Here is a 14,321-nt window from a genome sequence, read left to right on the forward strand (position 1 = left end):
TTATACCAAGGAAATAACTTCTTTTAGAAAATAAAGCCAAAGCAAAAAACAGATACTGATAGTCTGGCTTTGAGGATGAGGAGATGTTGGGGGTTTTCAGGCTTTAATTTCTAAGTGAAGTGGCATGACTTCCAGAGTTTTAAAACTTGTTCCTCCTTTTCCCCAGAAATAACTTGGTTTGCATTGCTCAGTAAGAGCAGCATTCAGAGGTTGTCTTCCTTTAGGAGCAGCTTTGCTGTCTGAAACAGCAGCTTCACTGGTCTGAAAGCATGCATTGGGTCTGGAAGGAACATCATTCCCAGTCTGTGTATGGTTGCATGGCCAAGCTATCATAGTGGGAGGATGGGGGGTGCCTGAGAAGAGGCTGTGACCTTGTGGGAGGCCCGTGGAGGAGAGGAGCCCCTGCTGGAGCAGCCTGCCCTTGAGGGACCATGGAAGAGTGACCCATGTGGCAGTCTGGGGAGGACTGTTGCCCATGGGGTGGACCCATGCTGGAGAAGTTAATGGAGAACTGTCTCCCATGTAAGGACTCCATGCAGGAGCAGGGGAAGGACTCCTCTCTCCCTGAGCTGCATGACAAACAACCAGTGATGAGCTGACCATAACAGCCATTCCCTGTCTCCCAGCACCACTGAGGGAGGAGCTAGAACTGTTTTTAAGGCCTTATTTTACTTCTCGTTATCCTGCTCTGATTTTGTTAGCAATAAATTCAATGGATATCTCTAGTTCCAGCCTGTTTTGCCCATGACACTATTTGGTGAGTGATCTATCCCAGTCCTTAACTCATGAACCCTTTGTTATATTTTCTCTTCCCTGTCCAGCTGTGCAGTGAGAGAAAGGCTTTGGTGGGTGCTTGGCACCCAGCCAGGGTCAACCCACTAAGAGAAGAAAACAAGAGTTAAACAGCCTAAAACAATCGTTCTCCTCACTGGACTTCACAAGTCCCAGAGTAATCTGTATAGCTTATTAGTTTGTATGCTGGGACACTCCCTAGTTACAGTAATGTTTCCTGTCTTCTGGAAGAGCAGCATTGCCCAGATCCATGCTATTTGCACATCTGCTGTGCTCCATCTAATCAAACCCCTAAGAGCACACCAAAGTACTTGCCAGTGTTTTCTTCAGCCACAATTGGAAACTCCACATCTTTTTTTGTGTCACAGTAACTCTTAAAGTCACTGTAACTTAAAGTTCCTACGACTTTTCTAAGGAAAGCCAAGCAGTATTGCATTTCTGTCCCCAGTCTATATGGGCAGTAGATTTTTATTGTACTGAGCATTAGAGTGGCCATATCCTGTGGCATCCTGAGATTATTGAAGGTTTCACTAATAAAGCTGGATGGTGGAAGGTTATTTGATTTTTGGTCTTCTCAGGGAATAAAAAGCTAATGGAAAAGCCATCTTTTGGGAATTGGATGTTTTCTTCTTGGCCAAATCGTAATTCTTGAAACATCATGAGCACAAGCTGATTTTTCATAGAATTCTACAAAGATAGAATAGTCTGGGTGGGAAGGGACCTCTTAAAGGTCATCTAGTCCAATCCTACCATAAGCAGGGATCTCTCAGGTTACTCAGAGCCCTGCCCAGCCTGAACCTGAATGTTCCCAGGGATGGGGCTTCCATGACCACTCTGGGCAACCTGCTCCAGTGTTTTACCACCCTCATTGTAAAAAAAACTTTCTTTCTTATACCTAGTCCAAATTTAGTCTCCTTCAGTTTAAAACCATTACCCCTTGTCCTATCCCAACAGGCTCTGCTAACAGGTCCCCTTCAAGTACTGAAAGGCCACAGTAAGTTTTCCCCAGAGACTTCTCTTCTCCAGGCTGAACAATCTCATTTTTTTTTCAGCCATTTCTCATTTCAGGGCCCTTTTCTGGATTAGCTCCAACAAGTCCATGTCCTTCCTGTGCTGGGAACTCAGAGCTGGATGCAGAGTTCTGGGTGGAGTCTCACCAGAGCAGAGCAGAGCAGAGGGGCAGAATTCCCTCCCTTGCCCTGCTGGCCAATCTGCTTTGCATGCAGCCCAGGACACTTTTGGCTTTCTGGGCTGCAGGTGCTGCCAGCTCATGTCCAGCCCCTCATCCACCAACACCCCCAAGTCCTTCTCAGCAGGGCAGCTCTTGTTCTATTCGTCCCCCAGCCTGGATTGATACCAGGTGTTGCCCCAACCCAGGTGGAAGAGCCGTACCCAACAAAAGAATATTGCTGAGTATTTTCTTTCACAGATTTAAGGATTTTAGGATAAACTTTTAAGGGGTCTGGAAGCACACTGCAAGCAGAATGTAATTTATTATTTATTAAGAGTTGAAACTCTTGGGTATTCATTAGGAGAGAGGAGTTGTACAGACTGCTCAGATATTCTCTCTATGGTGTTAGAAGTGAAGATATGACAGACTCCAGCTATCAAAAGAGAAATACTAAAACTTGCAGGATGAGATAAGTAAGTCTATAGAATAGGTTTGTAAACATAAATAGGCCATTTAAGACGTAAAATGTATACCTGAAGCACTGCTATTTTTATAAGTCTGACTAGTAATCCAATTGATTTAGACATAAAAGTCTTTGAAACTCTGTTTTTAAATTAGCAGTTCATGTCAAAACTAACAGAATTTCTTTGGCAAATCCTAGGTACTTCAGCCCTTGCTGGATGTATGAATTCCAGTGAGGAACATGAGGATTACTTGCTTTAGTTTCATAACCGGGGTTTACTGTGGGGGAAGGGAAAGGGGAAAGGAGAAAAGAAAAGAAGGGCATTTTCCTGGATTAAACTGTGATGAAAAAACCTGGCTTGACTCACTTTCCAGGGACAAAAAAATGACTATGATTTCAGACAGCAATGTCTCTTTCATGTTCTTTTTTCTACCTTTTTGTTAAACAAAGGGAAGTGAAGAGCTGTTTATGTTTTTCCTCCCCCTTCTGTCTCCTCAGGGTTTTTCTTCCAGCACACAGTTCGTTATCAGGTTTCAGAGTGTGCTTTGCAGCACTGAGTAAAGCACTGGATAAAAATACCAAACATTTGATATCTTAGAACAACAAATCAGTTGGGAAGGAGCTTTTCTGCCGCTGTTGCTTCCATCCATGTTGTACTTAAGGATGTACTGCCAAAATAAAAGCAAAGAATGCAGTTTGTTAGTGGTTATTTATATACAAACAGATGAGTTACCAGTAACAATTATTTTCACAGCCTTTAATATGTAAGGGAAGCAAAGCACAGCAGAAGTTCTCACCCCAAAACACCAGGTAATTCAGCTGCTTCAAAGACAAGGATATGAAAAAAGGTGCAGATTTTTGTTCAAAGCACAAATTTATAAAACTAATTTTGAGAACACAACATGAACAAAATGTGCATGTTTTTTTCTTGTAGTATCTTGAAAACAGCAAGGCCAGAAAGTTTGGGTTGATGCAGCCGTGGGTTTGTGGTGTCTAACAGACCAGTAGGGTTTTGTAGTCTAATGAAAAAGTAAAATATCTCTGGAAATGTTCCTGCTGGATAGTGAGGAATATCCAAATATTTGTTCAGTGTGTTCTGGTTTGTTGTGAGCCTCTGTGACCTAACAACATCAGTTTGGAGTCAATAATATAGGAGAACCTTAACTCTATGCAGAATCTGCTGTCTGCAGAGGCTTGTTATTTATTAGTCTGTTTTCATAATTTTGAAGACCTAACTATGGTCCACTTTAGGAGCCACTCAAAGCATTTGCTTCTAGTTTATAAATACCTAACAACAAAAATATGGTAGGTGGATGCATCTGGTAAATGAAACAAAAGAATCCAGTGCTGAAGTGTTGGTCTGCAGGTTAAGGGAATACTGTAAATCAGTAATCTAACCTTTCTTTTTGCAATTTTCCCTGTGAAAGGGAGCATTAAGGAGAGGCCTGTTAAGAGTATGAGACAGTTTTCTGGAGAGGCTCCTCAATGCACAACAGGCAGCAAAAGAAACAGTGCCCTACTTTTCCTTTCTCCTTTCCCTTGCCTTGCAGTAAAACCCATATATGAAACTAAACCAAGTATTCCTCGTGTTTGAGAATGGGAGGTGCTGCAGTAAGCAAAGCAGAACCACGCTGTGACCACAACATGGATAATTGAGAGCCTAAATATAAATACAAGGAATATGTCAGGAAACCATGCCAGGGCTGGTTACAGTGACAGGATAGGAATATGATCCTTGCCCAGACACTGCAAATGGATATCAGTAGGAGGAAATTACCCTGACAAGATAAGAGGAAGAGGGGTTTTGTAATCCTGACATGAAATGAGAATCTAGAGGTGGATGGTCAGGAAAGGCTGAATGATACAGATGGTTTTTTCTAAGCATCCTTAATAATTAAACACAGCCAGGACATGAAGATACAGACTAAAGACCACATCCAAGGTTACAGCTAAGTTACTGGCCTAAATGCTATGTAATGTAAGGATTTTATTCCCTGTCACAGCTTAACCCCAGCCAGTAACTTAAATACCACACAGACACTTGCTCACTCCCACTGCCCACCCCCAGGCCCCCCAAAGGTGGGATGGGGAGGAGAATCAGAAAAAAGGTAAAACCTTTTCTTTTTATCTTGACAGAGTAATATCCTCCTGCTGATATCCAAGAGGTTGAGATAATAACAGTTTAATAACTGAAATAAAGTAAAATATAATAATAATTTTATTTGAAATGAAAAAGAGAGGCATATAAGCAAAGAAAAACAAATTATACACAATACAGTTTCTCCCAGCTTCTTGTGCACCTCCTCACTGGCAGAGCATGAGAAACTGAAAAGTCCTTGACGTAGGATGAACTCTACTTATCAGAAACTAAAACATCAGTGTGTTACCAACATTATTCTCATACTAAATCCAAAACACAACATTGTACCAGATACTAGGAAGAAAGTTAACTCTATCCCAGCCAAAACCAGACATTTCTACAAGTCAAAGTGTAGAGCGGATAAATGAATCTGTATTGAAGAAGGTAATTGAATTATTCCTCACAAATAAGTTTACAAAAAAATAAGAGGTTTTGGGACTCCTCAAAAGGACATCCTGCAAGAAGAAAGTGGAGGTTTCCCAGGAAAGGACAGTGTCAGGGAAGGGGAAGCCAGGAAGAGGATAAGCTAACACAAAGTGCAACATCAAGGTGCTGGTTTCTAGATTCAGTCATGGAGAAACTGAAGTGTCCCTGCTGGTTCTCCTGCAGAGCTGCTTGGCAGGACCTGCTAAGTCAGGAGAATGAATATCTGCAGATATTTTTCAGCGGGGGACTGGGGGGACTGGGGCAGGGCAAGCACAAAGCTTGCAGTCAGCGTGCAGGCTTGTTCTGAAACACTTCTGCATGCCTGTGGTGCCAGTGTTACCTCTGGTACTGTTAAAAAGAGAGTACTGGGAGAGAGGTGTGAACCAAAGCTTAGAGTGGCTTGCAGTTAATGTTTGGTGAAAAGCACTTCAGCAGCGGAATCAAGGGGTTACAAAGAAAAGAAAAAGTAGCAAAGAGCCTGGCGTTACTCTCAGAGTCAAGCAAGATGAGTCACCATCCCTGGAGGTATTTAAAAGTCTGTAGGGACATGGTTCAGTGGTGGACTTGGCAGTGTTAGGTTAACAACTGGACTCAGTGATCTTAAGGGTCTTTTCCAACCTAAATGTTTCTATGATTCTGTGAAGGTAATCGGCTTTTTACTTTTTTCTTCTGAGTGAGAGAGAGCTGTAGTTCTTTAGTGGAGATGTTTTGCTTGGCATTTGACTTGTCTTGTGAGCAGCTTCGCTCTGTTTTGGTTTGGGAACAGTCGACTATGATAGAAACTGTACTAACCAGCACAGAGGGAGGGAGTGCAGGTCAGCAGCAATGAGCTTCTGGGCTGACACTGAAGGCAATGCTGCTGGACAACCCTGGTAGCCAGGAGGAGCCCAGTTTGTCTTGAAGTCCCTGCAGCATGACCTTAGAATGTTTTCACAAAGGCCCACACTCAGCGTGAGGGTTTCAGAAATTCATCTTAATTTCTAGAATTTTGAATTTTCCATTTTTTACAATGCATTTGTTTTCCTTAAGCACATCACATAGTACATTTCACAGTTCCTGCTGTCAGAGAGGGAAAGCACCAAATCCTGCCCATTGTGAGTAAGCCAAGAGAGTAACCATGGGAGCAGTGTTCTGCTCATCACCTGATCCTAAAAACCCTCTACTGAGAAAGAAAATAATCCAGGTTACCTTGCAGTGGATGAGGAGCTGAAATAGGACATCAGTGTGGTTGTGTTTCACTTGTCTTAACCAAAAGAAATTAGTATGATTGAGCAAACCACATGTGTTGTAGATATAGTTGTACTTGGTTAATTTTCCTGTAATTTACTGTGGCTTTGTATGCCCTTCACAGGCATGAATAACCGGGAAGTCTTGGAGCAAGTAGAACGAGGTTATCGGATGCCGTGTCCTCAGGACTGTCCCATCTCCTTGCATGAGCTTATGATTCACTGCTGGAAAAAAGACCCAGAGGAGCGTCCAACTTTTGAATATTTACAGGGTTTTCTTGAAGACTACTTCACTGCAACAGAACCCCAGTACCAGCCTGGTGACAACCTGTAAATCCCTGGTTTCCAGACACTGTCATGAATTACCAGGAATTTCTCAGCCCTGTCCCACCTGCTCTCCACCTTCCAACTCTGTGATCGGCTTCTCCAGAGTGCAACATCTTCCAGCACTGCAGTGCACAGGAGGGGCTGCAGCTGGGAACTTCCACAGCCCTTGCCTATGACCACTTGTCCTAATAATCTGAATGTCCTGGATGAAAAGGAGAAAAACACTTGTTTTTTCTTAATCAAAGACTCCAAAACTGCATTGTATTGATGTTATGTAAACTGCAAAACCTCTGTTCATTGTAAATAGTAACTCAGTGCCAATAACTGATCCTAGTGCTTTCCTTTTTTTAAAATGCAAAACCTATGTGATTTTAACTAGTCTCCTCCTGATTCAACTAAAAGTATTATTTTCCAGAAGTGGCCTCTTTGTCTAAAACATTTTTTTTTCATGTTTTAACAAATAAAAAATCAGGACAGGTGTTTGGGTTTTTGCTTTTTTTATATATAAAATATATATAATATATATACATACCTGTACATACAGTATATGGGTGCTATTGCAGAGGAGGCTCATTTGGAATTGAATGAATCCTGCTGCAGCTGTACCCAGAAAGCGATAATTTTACTGCAGACATGAAAACACTGGTGGGATTCTGAAAGCCAGTGATCTAATTTTTGGCTTTTGCCAAGCATGATTTTTTTAAATTGGATTGCACTTTTTGTTTATGATTATGTACCTGTAGATGGTTGTAACTTTGCTCTTTCAGGAATCACGTGCTGTATTTACAGTAATGTTTCCAATGTTTGACAAGTGTGTGATGATTTGTTCTTGAAATTAAAACGAATATATTTAAAGCAAGAAAACTACACCATCACCGTTTGAACTGGAAAATTGAAACTGCAAGGACTTCTTGTATCAAAACATGTATACTGAATTGTTTCAAAAAGATTTATTAAGCAGTGTAACCACATTCAGATGGTCTTAAAATAATAGCATTTTAGCCATGTCCCCCTGCTAAACTGTTGGTCATGCAACTAGGATTTTTCTGTTTTATGTGTAACATTTTTCCATTGTAAGATAAGTGTGTTGAGTGTCCTGTACTGCTAATGAAATTACTTTCTCTGTGTCTGCAAGTTCTCCAGTGGAATTACTATGCACTTCTTTACATTTCATGGGGGATGCACAGAACAAAGTATTACCTTTTCAGTTGTCTGTACCAGCCTTGAATTACTTACGTTTAACCAAAAAACACAAAAAAAAAATTCCTTTCTATTTCTATTGAGTTTTTAATACTGAGTTGCAAATTTTAAAGTCTTAATTACATTTTGTTATGGTTTATTCACAAGTTTACATTTTAAAACTGTTTAACTTTCTTAATTTAGTAATTAAAAAAAAGAGCATTTTACATTTGGATAGTTGTTTTTTTGTTTAAACTGTGGAGCTAATGGTGGACATGAGATTAAAAACTTTTCAAGAAGGGTTGTCATGCCATTTGGGGCATCATATTTCATAGGAGTATGCAGACCAATTACCCATGGGACATCATTTCCCAAATTATGAAGTCAATATGTTTTTAAATAGCTGGAGTTCAACTGTAAGGAAGATGGCTGAATGCATAGCTAGTCTCTCCTTTCTCTCTTCTACAGCAGTTTGTTCTTTATTAGTTCTGTTGCATTTAACATGAATACTTTTACATTTACAAGTGTTGCAGGAAAAGCTTTTCTATGTCTTGTATTGCTGTTACTGCTTAAAAGATTGTGGCCAACTAAGACTTCCTGACAGTTTAAACTTTTTTTTTTATTATTATTTAGTACTTAGACTGTGAATTCATATTCTGAAGATTCACACATTTTCTAAAGAGAACCTTTCTTCGTTTGTGAAAACTAACCCAATAATCAATTGAGATTCAGAGAACAAATTGTCATCGTTTTAATATTTTCTATACAAAACTGACTGAAAATCCTCTTGCAAAGGAGGCTTCCACACTTAGCCTTTCTCAAAGTGTGAATTTATACGGCAATGTTGCTTGTTACCAGATTTCCATGATAAATTGGTTAACGTTTTACATGTAGAGTCTATAAGTAATGTTATGTACATTATCTACTCAATGTTGCTGTACCTGTAGCTGTGGAGTACTGAAGAGGCCATGATCCTTGTTGGACTTCTAGCTTCCTCTTAGTACTTACAAAGCAAGTCATGGCCCTCTTTTTTTTTTCCCACAGCTACCCCCCTGCCTTAAAATATCATCCATGGAACTGAGGACTCCATAGTAACTCAGCGGGCTGGTGAAGCCAAAATGTCACCTCCTCAGCCCAGAGCCCGGTGGCGAAGCGTGGCCACGCTGCCAAGTTCCTTAGCAGCCTTTGCTATGCCACAAACTTAAGTGCAGTTTCCATCTGCAATGCGGGACGAGCCTAAAACGTTAGTTTGCCTATGTTTCTCATTGGAAGTAAGACTCAGATGGGGCATTGTTGGGGTTTTATGGCCTTTATTTCTGATTCTTGGGTTTGCTGTTTCTTGTATTGCATTCAGTCTCTGAGTACCACGTTGGTCTCTGCCGGATCTCTGCCTGCAGCTGGCTTGTGTGCAGACTGGTGCCACTGTTGAGTGGCAAATCCAGACCATTTCTCATCGGTAGCTCTTCTGCTTCTTTTTCTTAATGTTGGGAGTTTTGTTGTTTGGGTTTTTTAATCTCTCAAATAAAAACATTAGCAAAAAATTTAAACAAGGTTGTTAGGTTTTTTTGCTATAAATTAATAAAAGCCTTTTCTTAAGCACTGTGTATACACCACAAGTAGTTGTGTGGTGACTCTAAAAGTAGAATTTGTGAGATTAAGAATCTTCTGTTCCTTCCAATAATTTTTAAATGTAAGACTAAATAAACTCCACCCAGGTAAAAACAACTGGCCAAATTCTCCCATCAGCCCACCTGATTCCCAACAATCCATGGTGTCGGTGGCTGATTTCCAGAAGAGGTCTTCTAGGAGACTACCAGCAGCAGAAAGGACTCTGTGGGGAGACAAAGGCTTCTCTAAGCCATGTTTAATCCAAGACCTGTCTCAGGAAAAGTGACAGGTGGAAATGGGACACTGCTACAAAAGGATGGCTTAGTATGTTTATTATATTTCTGTGAGAAGGCAATTATGTGAGACTTGGTGGTCTTTGAAAAAGACAAAAGGCACTAACATGATATTCTTTGGCTATTGTAAACAGTGCTCAATGTAGTTCTGGGTGACACTCTGGTTTTGATTTAATTACCACTGTAGAAAAACAAAGTAAATACAAAACAGAAGAGTGATTAACTGCTAAAATTACAAGAATAATCACAAATGGAAAATCTGTCTCCAGTGTGAGTGTTTCTCCTGAAGCCTCTAGACTGGAAAGGACTACCTGCAGCCCAAGGAGGCAGATTGCTAAATATCTCGATCTTGCCACATAACTTCAAGGTGAGTGGAAAGTTGCTCCAATGTATTTTAACATGCACCATCCTGATCTCAAGTGCTGCAATAAAAAATGCAGCGCGCTAATGAACGCTACCATATTGCACCCAAGGGGTTTAAGGGCCTCACACGAGGCTGAGCCCAAGCATGCAAGAGCTATTCGGAGATATACAGTAGCTCCTCTTCTGAAGTGTAGACAATATTCATTCATCAAAGGAGCCCTTTCCTGTCTAATGGGAAATAACCACCAGCAGTGCAGACAAAAGGATATTTATTTTCTCCAGTTGTGTCAGTTTGAGGGTCTGTCTGTCTTTCAAGAATAATTGAAGTCTGTTTGTAGCTCAGAAATCTCATTGTGTTCTGCAGTCTTGGCAAAGCAGTGATTATAATTTCCTGTGACTCATACACAGGGATGTTTTATCACTGAGGGAACTCCTGTCAACTGGAGCAGCATTCCCTGCCATCTTAACTGAAGAAAGGGGCGCTTTAGTTTCAGACTTTCCTGCACAGACCAACCCAGAACCCGTGTGCTTTCTGCAGAAAAGGAAAAGAGGCCCCTTGTTGGGATTGCCACATGAGTAGGGTGCTAGTGTCTCCTTCTCAGTGCTTCTAAATTTCTCAGAACTTCTGACACCTAAAACCAGGCTGCTGAGGTCCGTTTTGAATGTTAGAGAGGAAATGCTGGCTTCACTTAAGTCCATGAGATATTTTCTGTTGACTTTTAATACAGAGCCTGTTCTTATGTGTGTGTGTGTACAGTTATCTGTAACTCAAAAGGAAATTCATACATAAAAACATCTACACAAACATCCATCTATCTCCTTGTATTCCTCCCCCGTAGCTGAAAGCTTAACAAAAATGTAAAACTGGGACATGAGTAGATTAGAGGACAAAATGTTGTTAACAACAAAGAGCTGCTCTTTTTTTCTTCTTGTTTTCCTTTTTTTTTTTTTCCCCTGCTGATTTTCACTACGTGATCTGTTACAATCCCTATTCCCAAACCAGGAGAGGTGTAGCAGCAAGCACTGCTGCTACAGCCCAGAGATGCCGTGGGTCGCAGCCTGCAGCTATCCTAAAGTCAGGGAGAGAAAACATTTCTCCCAAGGGCATGGCTGCAGTGTGGAGCCTGCGGTGGGAGCGTGCAGGAGTGCAGGGAGAACTGCTCTCCCAGGAAAAGCAGGTCATTAGCTGGTAGGCACTGCATCGTGTGGTGGAGAGGCAGAGCCAAAGGTTGCAGCAGCAGCTGTGTTTGCAGCACCAGCTGTGCTCACAGCGCCTGTGCTTCCTTGTGCCCAGGGATTTGGGTGATGAGATTAGAGCAGGCTGAGGAGCGTGAACTGCGGTTTCTGCTTCCAAATGTAAATATCTTCTCTGTTACAGCATAGAGGAAAATAGTGTACCTTCAAGATGGGGAGAAAACCACAGGATTGGTGTGGCCTGTGACTGCGAGGCAAGTGTTGGTTCTGCCTGACCAGGCCAGATGGAAGTTTGATTGTTTGACTCATTGTTGGGAATAACTCGGCATTAAGCTCTGTGAACAGCTAAAAGGGCAAAGAGTAAAGAAATGAGATTATCCTTCTTCCCCTACAGCCAGGCTAGAGCTTGCCAAGGGCTCTGGTTTGCGTTTTTGTGCATCAGCATTTGTTGCTGAGCTCCTGCACCCAGAGCCTTGTTCAGCTACCTATTGTAACAGCTTCACACAAAATTCCTGAGCCCTGGAATGGATGAATTCTAATCTGGAAAAAGAAAAAAGAATGCAGGGCTGCTTTGTGGCTGTTGGGGCTCAGCCTCATGCCAGAGGCTTGTCTGTGAGCCCTGGCATTCCCTGTGATTTATTCACTGCTGCAGTTCAGGCTCTGGACTGCCTCTGAATCCCACAGGCTGCTGGAATTCCCCAGCTAGAAAATGCTACTCATATATATATAGGAAGGGTCCCTGGTGTTGGGAAAGGGCTGCAGGGGTCCCAGCACACCGCTCCTGGTACCACGCAGGACCTGGGCCATCACTGTTCCTGGGGCAGACTTCCCAGGAGAGAGTGGCAATGCAGAAGGGGCCTGCAGCTTCCCTGGAGCCCCTTGGACACCCAGGGCTGCCATGCTCTGCTGGCAGCAGCTCGGGCACAACTCTGTGGAGCTGCTGACGGGTCTTGGGGTGACTTGGCCAGGGCTGTGTTGCTACAGCCCAAGTCCCAGTGACAATGGAGAACCAGATGCTGAATCCTGCCCTCCTAAAAATGCAAAGGCAATGAGCCACATGGGGAATAGCTTTGTCTCTTCAAGAGACAGGACTAGGTATGTTTGATCATATGAGAGCTCAAGCGTTCCCTCAAATTCCCATGCCACCCAAAAGCAGTGCAGCCACCAGCTGAGCTTTGTCTATGACCTCATATACATCCAGTGTATAAAGCACATACCACATATTGAACATTTGCATATGTTACATGTCTTTTGTTCCACTTGGGTGGCCTCTGCCTCCCCTTCCCCCACCTCTTGCCCCATTACTCATCCACACAGCTCCCATCATGTTATTCTGGACGTGTCATTTCTGAAGGACTACACATCCCTGTCCTGCAGAGAGTGGGGGCTCTGTTAATTGTCAAATGTTGAGTGGGTAATGATCAATGGGTGACTAATTGGACACAAGAGGGAATAAAATAGGTATTACTTAGCTTCTGCTCTTAATTAAGAGCTGTGGGGAAAATCTTAACAAATAGCAGAAGAGGTTTTTGTCATTATGCAGGGTTTAATTACATGCATTGCACAAGCTAACATCCAGGTACTGTTTTCCTTCCTTTCAGGTGTCTCTCCAGGGTCTGACTGAAAAATGCCAAAGCAAGACCCTTAAAATAAAGTAAGGGGAAAATATGTTTGCAGGCATGTGCCTAGCAATGTAAACAGCAAGAGATGGAAGGAAGCTCCAGTTTTTCTCACAGTGCAAAAGCAGCAAGGGACAAGTCACATGCAGAGAACCAGAGTGAGACCAACATGCGCATTATGCTGAGGCAGAGGGGGTTAAAGGCTCACTACAACGTCTCCAGGTTAATTCACAGCACCAATGTTAAAAGAGGAGCAACATGACAGTGCTTTATTTAAACAGTTAATCATCTGGAAGCAAAAAGAGTCATGATTTATTTCTCCAAATACAGAGATGTGGTAGGAAATATGAGAAGGAGCACTCAATACTAACACTTTCTTCCTAATGAAAAAAGAAATATTACAACTCCTGCAGGATTAAGAACCTTTTTAGAAAAAAAAAGGTCCGTGTTACTTGCCTTGCCAAAGAAAACCATCCTGCACTTGAATCTGTCCTTTCTACGACAGGCCCAATATGACTCATCATGCTCTGCTTGTAAATAATGTACAGATGAGATACCAACTTTAGAGAGTTCAGAGTTTTATCTGGCTTTCAGTGAGTGAAGTCAGTAGGGTAGGAAGACTTCAAATACATAAAAGAGGCCTTCAGAAGGCAATTATGATTGCTTCAGTTTTGGGGATGAGAAAGGTTTTTGAAATGCTGAAATAAACTTGGGTATCTGTTATCCAAGTTTCCTAATCCATAAATGAGTCAACTGACAACAGTTTCTACAGCTTTGTGGGAGGGTACTTAGGTTTGGAATGGACCTTTGAAACCCACTAGGCAGACAGTGCTGTTAACAGAGTCAGCAGAGTGTGACTTTCAAGCTATTTTTCCTCTCTTTGTCAGGCTGTTAATAAAGTACATAAAGCTCAAGTGAGAGGAAACTGCTCCAAATATCTGCTGTTTTCTCGGGCTTGGCAAGTTAAAGAGGGGACAGAGACTGGTTCTTTGGCCGCATCTGCAGACACCATTAGGTCTCTACATTTCTGGACCTGGAAGTGCTCACACAAGGGACAGATCTCACAGGCAGAACCTTCCTCTCCTGGCCAACTGGCAGCTGTCTACAGGGGTGGCAGGCGGACACTGTTGTTTGCTGGATGTTACAGACCAGGCTTTGACCAGAGGAGAGCAGAGGACTGTCCATATCCATTGTCGGTGAGGGAGGCCATCCACCGTGTGAAGGGAGGTGCTTGTTGGCTCCATAGCAGAGCCTTTTACAAGGAAACCCCACAAACGTGGGTGTTGATGAAACATTCCATGGGACACTCTGCCTGCTGAGTCCCCATGCTGCCTGCATTCCCTGAGGAGCTGGCCATTGCACAGCAAACCCTACATACATCCCTCACATACATCCCAGGAAGGTCAGGCACTCCCAGAGCAACTCCCCCTTCGCATTTCCACCCTGTCATTCATTCACCAAGGTCCTGGTTTTGGCTCCTGTGTGGCCGTGGGCCCCTCGCAGCCCTCACCCCCTGTGGC

At 42.5% G+C, this 14,321-nt stretch overlaps 1 protein-coding gene across 1 annotated transcript in view; it reads left to right on the forward strand.

Annotated features, from left to right (window-relative positions):
- Positions 1–7,959, forward strand: part of FYN (FYN proto-oncogene, Src family tyrosine kinase) — a 138,118-nt gene extending 130,159 nt beyond the window's left edge. Inside the window, exon 16 of the mRNA XM_036379843.2 lies at positions 6,344–7,959. Within this exon, the coding sequence (XP_036235736.1) occupies positions 6,344–6,552 (209 nt within the window). The 3' untranslated portion in view covers positions 6,553–7,959. The remainder of the gene's footprint in view (positions 1–6,343) is intronic.
- Positions 7,960–14,321: the final 6,362 nt, after the last annotated feature.

This window comes from Molothrus ater, chromosome 3, assembly GCF_012460135.2.
Source record: "Molothrus ater isolate BHLD 08-10-18 breed brown headed cowbird chromosome 3, BPBGC_Mater_1.1, whole genome shotgun sequence".
NCBI lineage: Eukaryota > Metazoa > Chordata > Aves > Passeriformes > Icteridae > Molothrus > Molothrus ater.